The sequence below is a fragment of the Dermacentor andersoni genome, chromosome 11 (genome assembly GCF_023375885.2).
Source record: "Dermacentor andersoni chromosome 11, qqDerAnde1_hic_scaffold, whole genome shotgun sequence".
NCBI classification, from domain to species: domain Eukaryota; kingdom Metazoa; phylum Arthropoda; class Arachnida; order Ixodida; family Ixodidae; genus Dermacentor; species Dermacentor andersoni.
Window position 1 is genome coordinate 11,510,874 of NC_092824.1, and position 23,486 is coordinate 11,534,359.

General features: G+C 44.4%; 1 protein-coding gene across 1 annotated transcript in view; it reads left to right on the forward strand.

Annotated features, from left to right (window-relative positions):
• LOC126517670 (uncharacterized) overlaps window positions 1–23,486 on the forward strand; it is a 335,110-nt gene that overhangs the window by 287,656 nt on the left and 23,968 nt on the right. The window contains exons 24-25 of the mRNA XM_055064291.2: window positions 9,686–9,826; window positions 21,428–21,622. Of these exons, the coding sequence (XP_054920266.2) occupies window positions 9,686–9,826; window positions 21,428–21,622 (336 nt within the window). The remainder of the gene's footprint in view (window positions 1–9,685; window positions 9,827–21,427; window positions 21,623–23,486) is intronic.

Genomic DNA, 23,486 nt, shown 5'->3' on the forward strand with positions numbered 1-23,486 from the left:
GGCGACGGTGACATTGGAGGCGGCAACGACATTGATCCCGCATGCTCACCGTCATTCATGGTGCGGACGCTGATGCGACGTCCACTGCGGAGCTCCGTTTCCAGCTGTGGTACCCAGCACCTCCACCAATGTGTTACGGGGATGTTGCGAGTATATAAAAACTATATTTACAATATATATACAGGATGAGTCAGAATAGTTAAGATGGCTGACCACCAACAACACGCATCAGCCAACGTCTCCGATCTTCTTCTTCCTCTCTCTTTTCTCATCCTTCCGTAACAATACATTCGACATGAAAACAGTACTCTTGCAAAGTGAGGCTCCACCTCATTACTCTTCTGTTTGTTAAATTAGTTTTACTCAAGAATTATGTCCCCACTCGCCATTTTGGTACTGTTCTTTGGCACATATCACAGGACCTCACGTATCTCTTCACGTCACCCTGGATTCTGGGCCAAAAGAACTCTTCTGTAATCCTTGCTAGCGTGTTTTTTACGCCCTGGTGACCAGCCATGACACTATCATGTCCTGATCCCATCACTGTCTCCCTAAAGGCCTTAGGCACAATGAGCTGCTGAGCATCTCTGCCCGAGCTGAATACGCATCTTCTATATAAAAGACCATTATGCATAACAAACTCAAATGTAGTGCGGCTTCTTTTCCTTTGCACTAATTCTTCTATCTTCTTGTGGTATGATCTGACCGACTCGTCCTTGTCTTGCTCCTCCATGAAATCAGTGGGTGTGATGCTTAACCACTGAATTGCAGGTACCTTCAGGGTTGCCATGGGTGCCATGGGTATGGGCTCTGGTCCATACAGCCAACGATAAAGCTGGACGGCATACCCCAGTTGCCGCTTCTCGTGAATTATTGGTGTACAGCTGTTGCTTGGTCACTTCTTGATGTGGTCGTTCACCACAGTCATTCATCTCTCTTACTGCTATAGCTGTACTTCTCTTGCAGCTCCAATCTGGATCACCCACTTTCCGTACTCCAGATACATTTCCTAGAATTAGATCGTATAATGGCTCTTCAAGGCATTTAGCCTTAAGCCACCCGGTATAATACGGTGTGGAGACTTGGATACAGGCTTCAGTTAGGTACTTCAGTAGTCAAGAGTTCGACAAAAATTCGTCTGGTCAGGTAACACGATGATGAAGAAATCCTTGACTTGGTCAGTGACCGCAATTTCTTCATCAGGTACTTCAGTGTGCTGTCCGCCAAGGTAACTTGTGTTAACGCTCCTGTCAGATCTACATCATGTAGCAGGCTCCTCTTTACTAAAACTGTATTTGTGCTGCTATCTCTTAGCACCGTTACCCGTTGTCCATGAACCTCTCCTTCTACGACAGGTAGAGCTTGTTCCTTTGGGTCTACTTCTTTCCGCTTTTCCCTCAGTACCTGTTGGCTCTCTTGAGCCTGGTTCATCTGTGCACAGTTCGGTTGCGAGTCAGTTTTTCTGCACTTGCTTATTATGAACGCTGTTTTTTGTGATGTGCCAGACCTCCACTAATTCTCATGGCGTCCTTTTCTATTGCATAATTGACACACTATTTGTTGGTGGGAGTGGCTGTTCTCTATGTGACAGTTAACGGCGTGGTGCCCGGTACGATTACAGAGGAAATACCCTAACTCGGCAAGGCGCACGGTTTCCTGAGGCTCATATTTTGCCTCGTCTACTTTCTTTCTGGCTAGGTCCTCTTTCACTCTTTCTAGGTTTCTCAGCCCCTGTGCCTCCAAAAATTTATCGCCATGTTCGGCTAGATCGTTGAGTGAATCCAACTTTCTCTCTTTTATGAAGACACCCAGATTATGGCTACAGCAAGCTAAGAATTGCTCACTGACCATGCAATCACAAACCCCCTCATAAGTCTTCACAACATTGGCCATTTCCACCCACCAGTCAAAATAATTTGACAGGCGGCACGCATATCGCTTTCTCGTTTCTGCATCTTCCGGCTTGCAGTTTCGGAATTGCTCGTGCAAACCTTCCGCTGTAAGTCGGAATCTTTGTAGTAGTGCCTCCTTAACCTTGTCATAGTCTAGGGGGTCGGAGGCGGTCATACCACCAGAGACACTCAGTGCCTTGCCTACCAGGCAAAGACTTAGGGCTGTGGCCCATTCGCTCTGGTCCCAGCCTTGTCCGAGGGCTATCCTTTTGAACCGGTGCAAGTATGCATACAAGTCGTCACGCTTTTCATTGAATGGTGCCATTAGCTTACGCAAACAGATTTTGTTGGCCTTTGGAGACTGCAAGCTGGAGGACACTGACGCCAAACTCTCATCATCACGGTGACCCTCTGTTGCTTGTGCCAATCTCAGTTTGAGTTCTAACTTATTGGCTGCTGACGGCTCCATCCGGTGCTTGCCATCCGTTGCCATAGATGCAAATGCAAACCTAGATTTAAAGAAACAGTCATCGTGAGTAGAAGCAGGTGTGAGATGACACGCTTGATAATAGAAGCTAGACACATATCAACATTTGGCGATGTATGCATCAGTGAACCTTCCATGTCATTATCCTCAAAAGAGCTCAATTATCTTTGTTCGCGCTGAAAGTGTACATGTCTGAATATGTGAGCCAAAAAACTGCTTACGCGTGGTTCCCAGTTTATTTTCTTGTTCATTTTAACCGAAATTTTACATGTGCTGTATGGCGTTTCGAGGGTGTATATATATAGCAACGAGAACGGGAAATAAATCTGTTGTTGAAAGTTAGCGCTCTGTGTGTAAGATGTGCCTTTCTGTTGTCCTTGTTCAGCTTGTACTACAACAAAATAAGATATACCCTACAAACAAGCCCCTATAGCTATGCTCACTGAGTTCTAAAATTTCCTTCTCCCTACCATGCACTTGCGTGCTTCCGCACGTTCAGCCTTGCATTCTTTTTGGAGGATCTCTCTCTGTTTCTAAATAAAATTCAAGGCTTCGTCCTTCAACAAATCCAACTCTTTCATTAAACTTTACTTAGAGTGCATACATAGACAAGGGACCAAAAGAATGACGAAGACAAGCGCTGACTTCCAACTGATTCTTATTTTGACTAACACGCATATATACTGAGAAACAAAGACAAAAGCGCACTCACCCCCCCCCACAGAGCATCAAACTGACATGAGTATGCATTCAAAATTCAAAGGAACCATGACTGCCGCCTAAGATGAACGAGAGCATGTGCAACCTCAGAAAAACTGGTTTTTCTGAGGTCGCACATGCGCTCTCAAGATTAGCCTAGGCGCCGGAGCCGCCCTAGTCCAAAGGAAAGACGGTCTTGAATGGGTGATAGCTTACGCTAGCCAGTCGCTGTCAAAAGCAGAAATCAATTATTCTACAACCGAAAAAGAATGCCTCGCCATCATTTGGGCTACAGCAAAATTCCAGCCTTACCTCTATGGCTAAGTCATCAGCGACCATTACACATTGTGTTGGCTAGCAGACTTAAAGGACCCTTCAGGACGACTGGCGCGGTGGAGACTCCGAGAGTATGACATCACTGTATTCTATAAGTCCGGACAAAAACACTCTGATGACGACTGCCTATCACGCGCCCCCATTGACCCGCCGCTGCAAGATGAGGATGATGACGCCTTCCTTGGAATAATAAATGTGGAAGGCTTCGCTGAACAGCAACGAGCAGACCTGGAGCTAAAAAGCCTCATCGAAGGTCGTGGGATCGAATTCCGGCCACGGCGGCCGCATTTCGATGGAAATGAGATGCGAAAACACCCGTATACTTAGATTTAGGTGCACAATAAAAAACCCCAGGTGGTCGAAATTTCTAGAGTCCTCCACTGCGGTGTGCCTCATAATCAGAAAGTGGTTTTGGCACGTTAAACACCACAGATTTTTAATTAAAAGCCTCATCGTGTATTTGGAAGGGAACAGCGACGTTGTCCCTAGGGCATTTAAGCAAGTATTGTCTTCGTTCTTGCTTCAAAATAACCTACTCGTAAAGAAGAACTTCTCACCAGTGCATGCCAACTGCCTTCTTGTTGCTCCCTCAGCGCTGCGTCCAGAAGTACTGCACGCCCTACATGACAATCCGACCGCTGAGCACCTCGGATTCTCACGGAAACTATCGAGGATACAGGAAAGGTATTACTGGCCGCGCCTGACCGCCGACGTCGCCCGTTGCCTCAAGACATACCAAGACTGTCGGTTATACAAGACACCACCGACAAGGCCAGCGGGATTACTATAGCCGATCGAGCCTCCTTGCTGACCATTTCAGTAGATCGGGATGGACTTGTTGGGACCCTTTCAAATGTCAACATCCGGAAATAAGTGGGTCGTCGTGGCGACGGACTACTTCACCTGCTTCGCTGAAACTAAAGCTCTACCGAAAGGCAGCACAGCCGAAGTGGCGAAATTTTTCGTCGAAAACATCCTGCTGCGACATGGTGCCTCAGAAGTCCTCATCACCGACAAAGGAACGGCCTTTACAGCGAAGCTCATCCATGCAATTTTGCAATACAGCCAGACAAGCCACAGGAGGACAACTGCTTACCACCCACAGATGAATGGTCTTACGGAACACCTGAATAAAACCCTCGCCGACATGCTAGCGATGTACGTCGAACACAAGAAGTGGGATGCCGTCCTGCCGTACGTAACTTTTGCTTACAACATGGCAGTGCAAGAAACAACTCGGATCCCGCCGTTCAAGCTGGTTTAAGGCAGGAACCCGACGACGACGCTCGACGCCGTGCTGCAGCACGTCACTGACGAGGAGAATCTTGAGGTCGCTACCTATCTCCAGCGCGCCGAAGAAGCCCAACAGTTCACCCACTTGCGGATCAAGAACCAGCAGAGGACCGACAGCCAACACTAAAACCTTCAACAACGCTACGACTCTATTTTACTCGATTCCGCACACAGAGCTGTTAAAAATTTTTAAATTTGTATTTGCGATGATAATGATGAAGTAAAATTTAGAAATGACAGCGGAGCACCCGTGGAAAGCTTTATAAAAATACTATTCTTTTATCTTAGTTCTACTTTTGTCAGTTGGAATGAAGCAATGTATGTGCAAGAATCGGGTATATGTATAGGTTCCAAGGTAGCACCAATGCTAAGCGACATTTTTCTAGCTCGTGTAGACAAAAGTATTCACAGTGCTTTAGGAAGCTTGGCAAAAACTTTCCGATTTGTTGATGATTTTTTGATTTTTGATGGGAATGAACATGGCTGTAATCTGGTTAATGTGCTGAAAGTGTTCTGTGAATGTGGCCTAGGCCTTAAGTTTACCCATGAGATTGCTAAAGAAAACGAACTGCAGTTTCTAGATCTTTCTCTGCGATTGCTACCCGATCACACATGCTGGATGTACAGCCCTAGAAAAAAAAAGCCCATATTACAGTACAAATCAGGACAATCGAAGATTGTAAAAAGCGGAATTGCGGTGTCTTGCCTTCAGGCTGCTTTAGTAAAATCTTGTTGCCACCGAATAAAAGAAAGCTTTGCCAATCAGGTAACAAGACTAGCTTCGGTGGGATTGCCGAAACACATTATAGTCAGAGCGGCCGAAAAGGTAATAAAAATAGCAAAGGGTGTACAACCCACAGATTCAAGGAACAGGCTTAGCACGAACAAAAAGCGTCTTGCAGTTGTACCTTACGTCCATTATTTTTTCCATGGGCTAAAGAATGTTGCCAGCCGGTATGGCGTTGAAGTGGTTTTCAGTGCTCCTAACAAGGTGCAAAAACTGTACCAAGCTATTTCCACTAAGTTAGACAATAGGGTAAAAAATGCAGCTGCGGCCTAAATGACGATCAAAAATTCACAAAATGCAGGATAGGTGTTGTGTACGGGCTTCCACTGACCTGTGGCAACATGTACATAGGACAAACCGGTCGGTGCATAAACACCCGTCTAAAAGAACATGAACATTCTCTCGGTAAAGAAAACCATTCGCACTTGTTGAACCACTGTAATCTATGTCATTGTGATACGGTATTTTTTAACACTGACATTTTGTTTTCAGATAAAAACAAACTAACACGTGAAATCACAGAAGCATTTCATATCAAAAAGCATGCTGAAAGATGCATAAGCCAACCATCGGTTGCAATCACTGAAAATGAATTTGCTTTTTTAAATACTGGTTGAAACTTCTTAATCTGTTTTTAATCTTTCTGCTTTACTGACCACTCTTGTTGCACATGCTCAGCGCTGATAGCTGGGGTACGTATACGTGAGTAAGCGCTCGTGTGTCTCTCTTCACTGTGTCCTTGTCAATTGTGCGCGCTAAATATTTTACTATGGATTCGTATCAACTCGCCCAACTATCAGTTCTGCTACGACGAGTACCAGCCCGGCAACCATGTAGGGGTTTGGACCCCAATACGCCGACTAGGACTTAGCGAGAAGCTTTTACACCGCTATTTCATACCCTACAAGATTATCCGACGCATTGGCGCACTCGACTATGAGGTCACGCCAGATGGCATTTCGCTATTACAGCGGCGGCGCTCGCAGCCTGAAATAGGCCATGTTGTGCGACTTAAGTCGTTCCACCAACGCTAACGAACTTTGAGACTTTGCATAGCTGAACTTTGGACTTCCTTCTTTTTTTTTTATTGTATTACTTTGGACTTTGTTTCTTTGTTGTTTTGTTACTGTTTAATAAGTCTCCTTTTGTGTTTCGCTGTTATGGTTGTAGCATCAGGACAATGTTTTGTAAGAGGGGAATATTGACATTTGTACTTGTTTATCTTTATTGGGTGACCACGTTTCACCACCTAAAAAATGTTATTGCACCGTGCAGGACACGCCTGCAAGTATCAGAAGTTTCTCGGAAGTTATCGATGGTTCTATCCACTGTCTGGTATCATTGAACCTTGTGTAATCTGATTGCATGTATGCGCGATGCGAATGGTGTAGAACTTTCTGGAAGGCACACGGGCACCACGAACGATTACTCTGGAACCTTCAGTAGCTCGTGTATAAAAGCTGACGTGCTTCACCGGCAGATCAGATTTCGCCAACCGTGTTCGCCGCTATCATTTTTCTCTGAGTACAGCCTGTTTTTGAGGGCACGAGTTCACCCAATACAACGCTAGTGTCATCACTGGCAGTTTTGCTGCTGTCTTCATCGTCACAACCACATGACAGTATCTTGTTAGTTAGTGTTTATAAACGAATCACAAGAAGATTGAGACATAACAGCACGATTATTAGCACCAGCATGTGTGGTGCAGATCAATGCATCAACGTGCCTCCTGGCATCCAAGATGTGTTGCGTGGTGCCATAAGTCTTGGACATAATGGCTCACCGTGCTCAGTGCCCTCAGCCAGTGCCCAGAATTTAAAAAAAAATGTAAAAAGATATGAATATTCATCCTGAGCAGCAATAAAAACTGAAATTCAGTTTCACCAGAAAAGCTGAACATTGATGGAGATAGTAAGGAGACAGCTACATGAAGTAAGGTTGATAGCATTATTGAGTTTTATTGGTGTCACATGCTGCTCAGGCAACCATTGACAGATCTCACTCAATGACCACAAACTTGCTGTCATAACGCGAGCGAACGCTTCGCACCATCTTTCAGAAACTTGAGATTACACAACCACCAACACTAGACATGCGGAAACCCAGTGCCTGCGAAGGTACCAAACGGCTCAGCTCGGCCTTTGCCCATGTTGTTCAGAGATTACCTCCAAAATTGAGAGATTACCTCCAAAGGCACCGCATGGCCTGCGTATGGACGTGCGCTAGAAGGAGAGGGCATACAGGCCCTGCTCCCCCCCCCCCCCCCTTCTAGTGCGGGTTTGATCACATTGCTATTCCATCCCGATTCCCCTTTCGCAGAAGGAATCATCAGCTTTCGTGTTTCTCTGAGTGCAGCGAGCTGCAGCGCGGCCTGCAGCCTCCACAAATTGTTTGCCAATGGAACAAATGGCTCAGCATTGTTTTCTGCCTACCGAGTCCTGGCATGCGTGCTTTGACTGCATTTTTGCCACTAAAGCTTTTCACGCAGAAGGACGCTTGAAATAACTTTTGCCTCGGCCAACATTTTTATAGTATTCTGCTGGATTTAGCTATACAGGCTCCAAGTACATGCTTGAAATAGCAGAAAATATTGTTAAATCCAAACCATGTCACGAAATTACTTCGTTGAGAGGAAGAAAATACATGGTTTTCAATGAAACTTAGATGAAGAAATGAAAACAGTTTATGTCCCAAATTTCATTAAATTGAGGTTCATTATATCGAGGTTTGACTTAGAAAAAAATTATTTAACTTTGATTGAAATTTGAAGCAAATATCAACTAGCATAATATTCAATCAAATATTTGCACAAGACTACAAGCTGGAGTAGTTGAGACCACAGTCTTCCATCTTTACGCTGAAGCACCGGTACTGGGCGAGTGTAGACATCCTGTCGGAGGAGGTGGGTGCAGGATTCGAGTTGCCTTCACTGTGTCCTTATTCACGACATCGGCGATGAAGTCCTCATTCTCAAGCACTCCAGTGATCGCAGCACCTTCGTCCTCCACAGACATGAACTTGTTGACTGTTGACCCATCGACGCCTTCTGGAAATGCGTCAAATTGCTCCCAAACTTCACGGAAACCAGCGACAGCTTCATTGCACTCGTTAGAGCACTTTTCACAGTCGTCACTGGGACCACGAAAACCAGCGTGACGGAAGCAGTTTTGGATTGTTTCCTTATTAATGTCACCTCAGATGCTGTGGCAACGTCATATTTTATTTCCATCCTCACAGAACTTGATAATTTCCACCTTCACGGTGAACAGCAGATTCCACAGCTTTGCACTAGCCATCACGCAAGAACTAAGGCAACACGTGAGAAAACAGCACAATGAAACGATGGCACGTATCTCGACAAGCCTGAAACATGCAGGATAGGAAGCTACAACGATGAGAAATTCTGACTGGCTATGTGAGCGAGCATTGCAAGTCAGGCCAGGATTATTTTTGCGGTGGGAGTGCCCGCCCACAGCGTGATTGCGTGGTAGAGCTGGTACCAGCTAGTTATACTCTAGTGGAGCTGCACACATCCAGCCGGGCTAAGCCACCTTTCCCGAGGGAGTGGTGACAGCTCACTTGGCTGCCATGCAGGAAGGTTAACTTCTGGGACAGTTTCGCACTGTTTGAAATTCAATAATATTAGTAGTGACTGCTATTCATGTGCGGTGGAACCATATTTCTTGCTGTATATTCTCATTGCAAATTTATGGCGTTAGAAATTGTTCGATATAGGGGATAATTCCATGTAAACGGTTTCAGCATAGTCTGGTTCGACTGTGGTTCACTTTGTAATTGACTCCTATATATGGATTGTTAACCCTCAGTGTTTCACCTTTCTGTGTTGTGACTGCATGACCAAAGGTATCGTTAAACACCCTGAAGCCTGATTTGTTTCAACTGAGCTGATACCTTAGAGCTCCACCCGTGTCTCCACAAATGTCTGCCAAAATCTTAATATCTCTGTCTGTCCACAATAAACTATCCAAGGGATAGGCACTTTTCCAACCCAACTACTGTATGCACAATTTTCAATTAGAACTGGGCTTGTTGTTATGAGTTTATAGTTACTACCATTGTGCAAAACACCAAAAGTCTTGTTGGTTATAATTATGGACCATGGATGTTGCACGGCAGGCATATTTATAGAGCTCAGGACTTGATCAACACAAACTCATTGTTTCATTGCAGAGCCGAGCAAAAGTGAAGGCCAAGCGACGCCTACCATCACGGAGGAAGTTGCAGGCTGATTCAAGATCTTCAGATGGCGACAGTAAAAGTCCCCCTGCTGATGGCATGATGTTTCCATCATCACATGCTCCTGCTGCTCTGGTAAGACCCTCTTAATGCTAGGTTGGGACGGATGAATAGAGGCCATATTGTTAGTGTCACAAATTCCAGCAAACTGGAAGCATACGGTGGCGAGTCACATGAGTAAGATGAACATTTATAATTTAAAAATATATATCAAACAAAACAACTCTAAACAAACAATGCGCATGTGTTCGAACACTCAAAGCGGACTGTTTACGTCGCAGCTCACTTGTGGTCACGTGGCTGCCATTGCATAGCATGGGGCTTGACAAAAGGGTAACAGCCGTTGCACAGGATGGGGCTTATGAGTGGCAATGTGGTGAAGCCTGGGCTGGCCCCCGTGGCCCAGGATGGGGCCTGACAAATAGGTAACTGCCATAGCACATGGCGGGGCTCATGAGTGGCAACATGGTTAAACCTGGGCTGGCCTCCGTGGCACAGGAAGCAGCTCGGGAGTGGTGACGTGGTTAAGCCTGGGCTGGCCTCCATGGCACAGGACGTAGACAAAACTGCAGTGGGATTCTTCCTGTGGTAGAAGGCAATGCCTCTGTTCTTGCAGAAAAAATGAAATTTTTACCAGTTGACAACACGTTGCTCATTAAGAATTCTAACGAGGTGCTACGCTTCAATAACTCACACCCAGTGGAAAACATTTGATATTTCTGACGCATACTACAGTTTACCACATAATGGTTTGTTAAGCTGTGTGAAACATGCTATTGACGTATTTGTCGTGTAGCTTTTCAAACTGAGTCCAGTGTTTCAAATGGGCAGTTTCTGGAGCTACTCTAGTTCGATGTAAAATCCACCTTCATCAAACAGGAGGACAGATACTTCCTACAAAAAAAAAGGCATCTGCATAGGTTCTTGCATAGCACCCCTCCTGAGCAATTTATTTGTTATCACAGATTGACAAGTCGCTAGACACTGATCTTCGATCCACGAAGGTGGTTAAAGGGTTTCGATTCATTGACGATTTATTATTTCTTTTAGAGTGCAACCCGCCAGATTATAGCGAAGAATCCACAAAAGTTCTTGCTCTTGCTAAGAAATGCCTAAACCCCTTGCAAATCACTCATGAACTTCGTTTTCTCGATATGTGGTTAGCTTTTAAAGAAAGCCACGTATGCTGAGGCTATGAACCCTGAGCAAACAAACCCCTCCTCCCGTTCAAATCTAATAAAAAGGGCAATCACCAATCTTTGCCTCAAGCACGCCCTGCAAAAATCTTTCCAACACCTAATGAGCCAAAGTTTGTGCCAGCAAACATCACATCTTTTAGAAGCAGGTATCTCGAGGCATCTGGTAGTGCCCATAGCGGAGAAGCTCCTTAGGAATATCAGGGCATCCGGCTGACGGAGAGCGGCGGTGGCAGAGCCAGGCCGTGTGTCAAAGCCGCAAGCATAGAATCAGCGGAGAGGGATCCCGCCCACTTCTGACACCATGTCGAGCGAGCGAATGACACAGCAGCCGACATCCGGGCGGGCAAAGTGCCCAACAGGGTTTATTCCATCCTTATATAGTCGTGGATGCTGTGCTGCCATCCTGCGGTACTGCCATATACTACACCATATTCCTCAGTCGATCTCCATAATCAATTTTACTATAAGCGGCTCTCACTTCAAAGCTTGTCCAGCCAATATCACCCTGCACAGCTTCATTTGTAGTCTTCTCGTGAGCGCCCAATGCGAGGCATCCCACTGACCTTTGGTTCCCATCGAGTGCTGATTGTACCCCTGATTTCAAGCAAACAACCGCATTTCCAAAAGTAAGTCCTGGAACCATTATGCCTTTCCACATACCCTGCAGCACCTCGTACATATTGTATCCCCATAGTGCTATGTGCTTCCTAAAGGCTGCATTTCGCTTCCCCTTTACTGTTATTGTTTTTTCCTGTTTCCATATATTTCTTGCCTTCGTTTATCCCTATACAAAGATATTTATATTCTTTTACCCGCGGTACTTCCTAGCCCTGTATTGCCACTGTCTGTTCACTATTTTTATTGAATACCATAACACCTGATCTTTTAATACTAAATTTCAGACCTAAATTCTCACCTTCCTGTCCACATGTACCCACATCTGCCCACATCCTTGTCCGTCTTTCTTGTGTCCGTGGTTTTATTCGCGCTAAGGTACTAGTTCAAATATGTCCACAGATATTAAGTATATGTTGCATATCACTTTGCTTGTTAGCTAGCAGCACACTATCGTCCGTATGAAACAAACCTGGAAGCTGCTGGTCTATACTGCACCCACCTGTTTGTGTGAGAGATTAAACCCGATATTATTTCCTTCTAGCGCCCTTTCCATCCTCACCATGTATATCATAAACAACAGTGGGGATAAAGGCCACCCCTGCCTCAGCCCTTCTTGATATGAACTTTCTCCTCGTTTCTCACCCCTTCCCATTCAATGCAAACGGTATTTTCTAGGTAAATCTCTCTCAAAAGCTGTATACAATCATTTAAGCCTTTCCCTTCCCGAATATCTCACAAAATGTTGCCATCTATGTTGTGATACGCTCCTGTAATCTCTAAAAAGGCCACAAATAACGGTTTCCTTTCTACTGTGGATATTTCAATACACTGAGTAAAGACAAATAAGTTATCATCCAGACATCTATCTATTCTGAAGCCATTCTGAAGTTCTCCCAAAATGTCATTATTCTCTGCCCATGCTTGCAGCTTTAGTTTAATTGCCTGCATTGCTAACCTGTATATTACCTATGTAATGGTCAATGGTCTATATGAGTGAATTCTATCTTTCTCCCCTTTACCTTGATACCTAAATTAAATTCATCCTGCTTTGTCGCCAACTGTCTGGTATTTGTCTATCCTTTAAACTTTTTTCTACTGCTTTCAACAAAGCTTCCTTACTTTTTGGACCTAGTTCATTAATCAATCTAACGGGAACCTTGTCTAGCCCTGTGGCTGTGCGCTTCAGAATTTTCTCTTCCGCTTTCTTCCAGTTTAAATTTGTCAGCACCAGCTCCTTTTTCATCCAGTCCTCTTTCATGCTCTTACTTTTTTTTTCTCATGTACAATCTCGTCATTGCCTTGGAAAGAGTCGGCTGTTATTTTTTCGAATGTAATTTAAGGCCGCGTCCCCTTCAAGTTTGTTTCCATCTTCTTCTAGGACAAGTTGTTGTATTGTTCCAGACTTCCTGCGTAATAATTTCCTTTTCTGACGTATTTCTGACAACCAACGTTCACTTTCACTTTTTATCTTTGCTTGCACCATTATTTTAACCATAGATTTTTTTTTTCCTGTTATATTTCCCATTTTCAGGCTACTTCATCCTGTGGCAACTGCACTTTTTTTGCCTGTCTGTGCTCTCAGGATTCTTTCTGTCATTCGGCGATCACTTCTCATATCTCCCTGTTCCAACAGCTTTTCAGTTTCTTTTTTCCTTTCCAGCAAACATGTTGCTTCTTTTCCATATTTCTGTCATTATTACACTTAGAAGATCACTGTATTTCCACTCTTTACTAGGCCATTTCCCAAGTTCTTCCTCGATTCTAGTGACTATATTTGTTATTTGTTCAGCGTTCAAATTTGGACTGGCCATTTTGCTCTCCTTGCTCTCTTTCCCAACTGCATATCCCATTTTCAATATGATGCGTTTATGGTCACTCACTATGCTGCTATACCCTTCCTCGTCAATGACCATTTCTCTCAGCTTATCGTGAATTCCTTCTGTCATCAGACAGTAATCAATGGTCGATGGATTGACTGTATTCACGATAACGAGGCTATGTTGCTCACAAAGGTCTAGCATTGACTTCCCGTTATTGTCGGTATAGCCATCTAAATCCTGTATGTGGGCATTCATGTCACCTAATAGGACAATCTCAGCACCGTTCCCTAAACCCTTAATATCAGCGCTTATGCATTCCACTAACTCTTTATTCTTCTCTGTGCAATTTTTTCCGGTCCACAAATACGTAACTCCCAGCCAAGTTTCTTTCCCACTCATTGTACCTGATAACCAAAGATGCTCTTGACATTGTGAATTTACTCTTTTCCATTTGGCTCCCTGATGGATGAGCATTCCGACTCCCCCTCCCTTTCTTTCCGACTTAGTTCTGTTGCACCCTTCCCATACATAATTCTCAATAACTGGCGGCTCTTCTGAGTCTCTAAGGTGCGTTTCTGTAACCGCATACACCCCTATTTCTTCTCTATGTAACTGCTCCTCAATCTCTGCCCACTTTTCCTTTCTTCTGCCGCTCTGCATGTTTATGTAGCCTATTGCATGGCGAGCTCTTGTTCTTGCTTTCCTCCTTTTTCTGTTATCGACGGCGATGCTCTTCTGATGTTCCCCTAGGGAACCTTCTTCATTACTACCTACTCTGACCTCCTGAGCGCCCGCGGGCCCCCTAAAAAAGCAACAGCGCGACCCCCAAGTCGCCAGCCCACTTCTCGTGCTAGCCTGTAATTGAAGTGGATCTCCCATCTCATTTAAAACCACCACAACTTCTCACTTCCCTGTTGACTTCGACAACCTCGAAGCCCTTCTCTCGGCTCATTTTCCATATTGCCTCATTGGCAGCCATTACGGCTCTTTGTACGTGACTGTCACGCACAGGCACCTCCGGCACCGTGCACACCACAATCTGCACCTGAGGGGATAGCTCGCGCAAGTCGTCCACCCCCTTCTCCAAGCACTGGGCTAGTCCTGGCCCTTTCCTGTTTAGGACGTCATTTAGCCCACCTGCTACTACGACAAGGTTGCGCACGTGGGCATTTTCCGTGAGCTTTTCTTTTGCTCGCTCCATGACAGAACTCAGTGTCCGCCCTGGAAATGTACCTACCGCTACTGTTTTGTCGCCTTTCACCTTCTCCACAATTGCTTTTGAGCACCCAGCCATGTTTGAGTCGCCAGCGATAATCACCCTTACACTCTCTCCGACCTCTCCCTGCTTCCCTGTGTCCTTTTCCGCGTGATTCGGACTCGACAAAGGGCATTGTCCCCTGGGCTCCTGCTTTTTCCGCGTGGCGGCCTCAAGGTAGGTGCTGCTCTTTCCAGCTTCCTGTGGCTGCAGCATCGCCTCACTCGGGGCGTATTGCGCTGCTTCACTATAGCTACGCCGATTCACCGGCGGCGAGCTGGCAACCGTTTGCTTTGGCTCCCTGCCTCCCACTTCGCCTGTAGGGTCTACCCTACTTTCTGAGTCTTTGTCACCGCTTTGGTGTCCTGACCCGACACTCTCCGCTGCCCGCGTCTCAAGCGCGTCGAGCCGCTTTTTCAGTTCAGCGCTCCTTTCTTTCTCTTCCTCAAGCTCGGCCACAGTCCTTACTAACTGCGCGGCCTGGGCCGCCTCCACCTTGACGAAATTTTCAACTTTCACCTACAGTGCTACCCGCTTCTCCTGCTCCTCCCTCAGGTTTGCCTTAAGCTCTTCGAACTTAGCCGCCCAATTCCCTTCCAGTTTTTGGACAGCTTCCCTGACGCCCTCGCACAACCTGCACGTGAAGCTAGACCCCTCCGCATCTGCTAAATTCTGGAATTTAGTCTCGTCGAGGAAGCACCATCGCAGGCACTCGTTGCACTGCACTTGCTCCCCGTCCCTCGCGGCCTTCACATTCTTCGATTTCATCGCTAGGCCTACGTCCCTAGGCCCAACGAGCAAGTTCGCCAAATCACTCACGCAAAGCAGACCTCGACTGCTATCCCAAACAAAAATAAAAAATTATCACTCCCTACTCCATGTAAGAATCCGAAGAGCTAGCTGAAAGAATTAAATAAGCCTATCAAATAGGTTCCTCCTACCACCCAGGCCCAATGGGGGAGCCGCCAGACCTAGACAAAGCCGGTACTTTTACTACTCCTACCAAGAATTCAAAATTTGCGCCCCTACTTCATGCAAAAGAAAACACTTCAAAACACTAGCTAATAAAGATAAAAGAGTACTTAGCTACGAACGAAGTCACTGAAGCCTCGTGCACAGGAGTGTCCGCGAGCCAGAACCACCAGAACCGTTTTAGTGGCGCCCTCTGTTAGATGGGTAAGCCACGTTAGTGTCGTCTATGGTGCTAGTAGTACCACTGTAGATTAAATATAAACTAAACACAATGCATCACATCAGGAACCTAAAAATTTCATTCCCTTGACACGGTCAAAAAATCGTTGGAGTTAACCTTTAATAATGAGGCCATTATATGAGTAGTTAGAAAATTGTTTCAAGGTTCCTTTGAAGCTGCATTTTAATGTAGTAGCTATGTCACAACTTGTGAACTGTTCACAAAAACTCTTTAAGAAGATTTTGTATATCGGTATGACATTACTCTTTGTGAAATGTTTCTTTTTACCACATGTTTTGGAGCACTGAAGTAAGTACCTCCTTACATACACCTATTTAATAAAGATTGCAGAGGAGGGTGGATTTAGGGTAAGAGTTTAATGCTCACCTGTCGCGGAGTTTGCATAAGCCGCTCTTTCTATGTCACATTGCCAGGTGGTTTCCATTACCAACAGCGCCTGTCAGATGGCACAAGGTCCTGTGGAAGGAAGTAACCAATAGTGCTTTGGAAACACAATGGGCCCCTCAAAATGAATTTTCAGCTTTTAAAAGTTATAATAGGCATTTACAGGCACAAAGGACAGAAATAAGCATCTATGGTGACAAAATAAAGTGAGTGCTAAACCATTTCTTAGCCCATAAATTGTCATGCAAACAAAAGGTAAGGCTGTGATGTGTGGGAACAAGTAGGAATTTGCCTATAATCCAGTCTCTGCTGATGAACATAACTCACGAGGCTTTTAATTGTCAGGCCATTCATCTTGTCAAACAAATATCTACACTTGCCAATAAAAGAATGACCATGAGAGTAAAGTGAAAGCACCGACTCCATCCAAGCATAGTTTGGACATATGTTCTCTGTCTCTTCCTTTATCAGTGGTTTGTAGCTGACAATTTAAAACAACTTAATCCCTTAACTGGGGAATTCTTTACTCAAAGAAATACACCCTGGGGAGATCTTTTCTCGAAATATTGTTTTAAATAACAAAGATTATTTTTTAAGAACTGGTGCTCAAGAAATAATTACAGAACTTTATTTAACATCGTGTTACACTCTTTTTCACTTCACAAGCTCGTGTGAAAAATGTTGAAGCACACTGCAGCACTCAAGGGCATGTCACAGTCCATCTGTGGTCTTCCTTGAAAAACTTAACTCCTTACCAGCTCCACTGTCATGCCATTCATTGGAATTTACAAGTGTTGTGACTGACTTTTTCAAGTGGTTCTTGTCTTCTCAGTTGCTATTTTTGCTGTCAGAGTCACTGTCAAGCTCCAACACATCATCATCATCATCAGCCTGGTTACGCTCACTGCAGAGCAAAGGCCTCTCCCATATTTCTCCAACTACCCCGGTCGTGTACTAATTGTGGCCATGTTGTCCCAGCAAACTTCTTAATCTCATCCGCCTACCTAACTTTCTGCCGCCCCCTGCTACGCTTCCCTTCCCTTGGAATCCACTCCGTAACCCTTAATGACCATCGGTTATCTTCCCTCCTCATTACATGTCCTGCCCATGCCCATTTCTTTTTCTTGATTTCAACTAAGATGTCATTGACTCGTGTTTGTTCTCTCACCCAATCTGCTCTTTTCTTATCCCTTAACGTTACACCCATCATTCTTCTTTCCATAGCTCGTTGCGTCGTCCTCAATTTAAGTAGAACCCTTTTCGTAAGCCTCCAGGTTTCTGCCCCGTACGTGAGTACTGGTAAGGCACAGCTGTTATAAACTTTTCTCTTGAGGGATAATGGTAACCTCCTGTTCATGATCTGAGAATGCCTGCCAAACGCACCCCAGCCCATTCTTATTCTTCTGATTATTTCAGTCTTATGATCCGGATCTGCGGTCACTACCTGTCCTAAGTATATGTATTCCCTTACCACTTCCAGTGCCTCGCTACCTATCGTAAACTGCTATTCTCTTCCGAGACTGTTAAACATTACTTTAGTGTTCTGCAGATTAATTTTTAGACCTACCCTTCTGCTTTGCCTCTCCAGGTCAGTGAGCATGCATTGCAATTCATCCCCTGAGTTACTAAGCAAGGCAATATCATCAGCGAATCGCAAGTTACTAAGGTATTCTTCATTAACTTTTATCCCCAATTCTTCCCAATCCAGGTCTCTGAATACCTCCTGTAAACACGCTGTGAATAGCATTGGAGAGATCGTATGTCCCTGCCTGACCCCTTTCTTTATTGGGATTTTGTTGCTTTCTTTATGGAGGACTACGGTGGCTGTGGAGCCGCTATAGATATCTTTCAGTATTTTTACATACGGCTCGTCTACACCCTGATTCCGTAATGCTTCCATGACTGCTGAGGTTTCGACTGAATCAAACGCTTTCTCGTAATCAATGAAAGCTATATATAAGGGTTGGTTATATTCCGCATATTTCTCTATCACCTGATTGATAGTGTGAATATGGTCTATTGTTGAGTAGCCTTTACGGAGTCCAGCCTGGTCCTTTGGTTGACAGAAGTCTACGGTGTTCCTGATTCTATTTGTCATTACCTTAGTAAATACCTTGTAGGCAACTGACAGTAGACTGATCGGTCTATAATTTTTCAAGTCTTTGGCGTCCTCTTTCTTATGGATTAGGATTATGTTAGCGTTCTTCCAAGATTCCGGTACGCTCGAGGTCATGAGGCATTGCGTATACAGGGTGGCCAGTTTCTCTAGAACAATCTGCCCACCATCCTTCAACAAATCTGCTGTTACCTGATCCTCCCCAGCTGCCTTCCCCCTTTGCATAGCTCCCAAGGCTTTCTTTACTTCTTCCGGCGTTACCTGTGGGATGTCAAATTCCTCTGGACTATTCTCTCTTCCATTATCGTCGTGGGTGCCACTAGTGCTGTACAAATCTCTATAGAACTTCTCAGCCACTTGAACGATCTCATCCATATTAGTAATGATATTGCCGGCTTTGTCTCTTAATGCATACATCTGATTCTTGCCAATTCCTAGTTTCTTCTTCACTGCTTTTAGGCTTCCTCCGTTCCTGAGAGCATGTTCAATTCTATCCATATTATACTTCCTTCGGTCAGCTGTCTTACGCTTGTTGATTAACTTCGAAAGTTCTGCTAGTTCAATTCTAGCTGTAGGGTTACAGGCTTTCATACATTGGCGTTTCTTGATCAGATCTTTCGTCTCCTGCGTTAGCTTACTGGCATCCTGTCTAATGGAGTTACCACCGACTTCTATTGCACACTCCTTAATGATGCCCATAAGATTGTCGTTCATATCTCCAACACTAAGGTCGTCTTCCTGTGTTAAAGCCGTATACCTGTTCTGTAGCTTGATCTGGAATTTTTCTATTTTCCCTCTTATCGCTAACTCATTGACCGACTTCTTGTGTACCAGTTTCTTCCGTTCCCTTCTCAAGTCTAGGCTAATTCGAGTTATTACCATCCTATGGTCAATGCAGCGCACCTTGCCGAGCATGTCCACATCTTGTATGCCAGGGTTAGCACGGAGTATAAAGTCTATTTCATTTCTAGTCACACCATTCGGGCTCCTCCACGTCCACTTTCAGCTATACCACTTGCGGAAGAAGGTATTCATTATCCGCATATTATTGTGTTCGGCAAAGTCTACTAATAACTCTCCCCTGCTGTTCCTAGAGCCTATGCCATATTCCCCCACTGCCTTGTCTCCAGCCTGCTTCTTGCCTACCTTGGGATTGAAGTCGCCCATCAGTACAGTGTATTTTGTTTTGACTTTGCCCATTGCCGATTTGACCTCTTCATAGAAGCTTTTGACTTCTTGGTCATCATGACTGGATGTAGAGGCATACACCTGCACGACCTTCAATTTGTACCTCTTACTAAGTTTCACAACAAGACCTGCCACCCTCTCATTAATGCTATAGAATTCCCGTATGTTACCAGCTATATTCTTATTAATCAGGAATCCGACTCCTAGTTCTCGTCTCTCCGCTAAGCCCTGATAGCACAGGACGTGTCCGTTTTTAGCACTGTATATGCTTCTTTTGTCCTCCTAACTTCACTGAGCCCTATTATATCCCATTTACTGCCCTCAAATTCCTCCAATAGCACTGCTAGACTCTCCTCACTAGGTAACATTCTAGCGTTAAACGTTGCCAGGTTCAGATTGCAATGGCGGCCTGTCTCCAACACATCAGTAGAGCTGCAATTTCAATGTCTGTAAAAGCTCTTTGTGGATTCCACGTTTGGAGGTTTGGCACAATTCACGCCAAAATCTAGTTTCCATGCCCATAAAGCTGCACATCTGTTGACGCCCCATGACGTGCTCCCCACTTTGCTGTTACAAAAGCAAAATGGCACCATCTGGAAAACAAACATCTCAGCACCGCTTGCTATGTTTTTCTGAGACATCGCATAACATATTCTGCTTTAAGAAAATTATGTTTCCTTTGAGTCGCTCCTGTCAACATGGCGAAAGTGTCCTGCGTCTGTCGCTAGTGCTCCCTGTGGTGTGGTCGACTTAGCGGCGCATCTGCAGACGTGCTCCCAACAAGTCCAACATGCAACGTCTAGTTAAGGGGTTAACCCTTTGAGGGTCACACTTTTTTTATTGTAGATATAAATTCCTCAAAGTGACCTTTCAAGGAAAACAAGCAAATAATTTTTGAGGTGAAAATAAAATGACAAGTTTTTTCATGGGTGGAGTTTTACACATGGTTTATTGTTGAATGCATGGGTAAAGTAGCATAATTAATTTTTACAGATGTAATGAAATTCCCACAATTTATTTTTATGTTTTAAATAGATTTGAAACAGAGCCCACATTTTAAAATGTTTCATTTCATTTCCAACTTTTATCATGTGTGAGGGTGCGATCCCAGCAAGGAGAGCTGTGTGAAGGCCTCTGAGCCGTGTTCGAACGAATGACAAAGGGTTAGAACAATGGAAAATGAAATCGGTCATTAGAGAAGACAGCCCCATGTGGCCCGCATTTGTCAGAAAAATGAAGCCAGTGAGAAATTCGCAGTAACCAACTGTTAGTTCACTGGATGAGGTTCTTTCAGTTCTCATAAAATGAGATGCATATGCGGCAGTATCATTGGTTTGCGAGCGCCTGCCTGTAGACAAAGTAATGGCACGCTTACAGGAGAGCCACGCTGGCAAGCATCTCGCAGTAATGGTTAGACTGATAAGAAACGAGGTGCAAGTCACTCTTCCTGACATCTGTGACTCGAAACAAAATGCGCAAGAATTACGATTATGAAGTGCACACATGCAGGCGTGAGCGCACGGCAGTACTTCAGGCCAAGGAGGGAACTACCGTAGCTGCAGCCACCATAAAGTGAAGCAAAAATCTGTTTTGTTGGAAGCTGAAAGGCGGCAGCACAATAAAATTTTTCTATAAAAGTCACAGAAGGTTGCAGCACCTCCAGAGCAACACTAGGCAGCACTCGGCTATAAAAAGGCACTTTTCTTTTTTCCACATGTTTGATTGCCAGCTTGCATGTACAGCCACTTCGAAATTGTTTCCAGTGCCATCCATGTAAGGCAGCGACTTTCGAAGGGTTAAGTAGAGATGTAGGAAAGAGAACTGACTGTATGCTTTTAGAGACATGTTCGCAACTTTGCAGTTACTTTGCAACAAATACGCAGGTGGCACATTCCAGGTCGGATGCAGAGCCAACTATCAACTCGCCTTCATTGAAGCCAGCCTTGATGGTGGTCAAATCACCGTCCACTGAAGAAGAAGACCTTTTTGCTGTAAACAGCTTGCAGCCTGTACCAGCAGAAGCCAGGCACAAGCCATGCCAAGCAGTGGCAGCTGTGGCCACTACAGCTAGGTCACAGGTAAACGCTGTTTTCAGTTATGATGCCGACTGAATGTACAGGCATTTCTCTTCACTCGCAATGCCTAGACTAACATATGCATTTTGTAGTTGAATGATTGGTCATTGTCTTGTTAAGCCTAATTTGGAAAGCTTTAGGCTGACAGATACCACGTGGAATGCCATTCAGCTTAACAAGGCTCAAGTTGCATTAAAAACGTAGCCACATTCATGGTGATAATTTCTGATGCGAAAGTTCCTGCTGAGCTAAATACTCTCTGCTGGTCATATGTTTTCTCCTCTGCCATAAGCCTGGATATTTTGTCGTCAGCATGATTACTAACCAGAAATAAGTTCAAAGCAAGTCTTGGAGGGAACATTTATTTTGTGGACAACCTTTTTTATAGTGAGATAGAGAAATTATCTCATTAGGCAGATGCTCAAGTCATTTAAATGAAATTTCTTGCTTTTAACAGAAATGTTAACTTTCACTTACTGCTTGCGGGAGATATTTCTGACTTAGGCCATTGGCCATTTATTTATTTATATATTTATTTATTTATTTAGAAGACACCTTACAGGCCCTGTCGGGCATTGAGTAAGGGGGGCAATGTAACAAAGAACTGTTAAGTACAATGGAAACAACTCCAAAATAAACCTAAGACAACTGTACAGTGGCTGAACTAAATCAACAAAACAAAACACAGCATGATCAAACATAGCAGATATATAAAAGGAAGGAGATTATGCAAGAAGCACGCACAGGCGTTCACGAAATAGTTTACGATCAGTTATCGTGACGATATCAAATTCCTCTAGACTATTCTCTCTTCCATTATCGTCATGGGTGCCACTAGTGCTGTACAAATCTCTATAGAACTCCTATGGCTGTAACAAGTCCGCTCCAGGAAGTGACAGAATAGTGTACGAAATGGTCAAACACCTACACCCTGAAACCCACAAAACTACTGTCACTGTTCAACTTCGGGTTCTCTGCTGGCTGCATTCCATCCACCTGAAAGGAAGCAATAATCATTATACTAAAAGACAACAAGGACCCAACTTCGGTCAACAGCTATAGGCCTATAGCCTTGACAAGTTGCCTAAGTAAACTGTTTGAGAAAATGGTTAACCAGTGCCTCCTTCATTTTCTTGAGAGTAACAAACTATTAGATCCCTTACAGTGTGGTTTCAGGGAAGGTAGATCCACAACTGATCACCTTGTCCAGATCGAGATGAATATTCGCGACGCTTTTGTGCATAAGCAGTTCTTTTTGTCATTAGTTATTGACATGGAGAAGGCATATGACACCACGTGGCGTTTAAGAATTCTCCGTGACTTGGCTGAAATGGGAGTCCGAGGCAATTTGCTGAATGTCATCCAAAGTTATCTGTCTAACCGCACATTGCGTGTCAAATTTGGTAATGTGCTATCTCGTCTATTTACACAAGAAACAGGTGTACCACAAGGTGGTGTGCTTAGCTGCACTCTATTCGTTGCAAAATGAACTTGCTTTATACTATCATAACATGTTCAATGTTTTATCCTGTGTATGTGGATGACGTACAAATAGGTTTTAAATCATGTAGTATTTCCATCGGTGAGTGACATGTACAGCTTGGGCTAAACAAATTGTCAAAGTGGGCTGACGAGAATGGGTTTAAATTAAACCCGCAAAAAAGCATGTGTGTTCTCTTCTCGAACAAGAGAGGTATATTACCTGATCCCATTATTTATCTTAATCAACAACAGCTCCTTGTGAGCCATGAACATAAATTTTAGGCCTTGTTTTAGACTCTAAATTAACATTTATCCCCCACTTGAAATGTCTGCAGCCGAAGTGTATGAAGACAATGAATCTTCTGAAGCTCTTGTCCCATACATC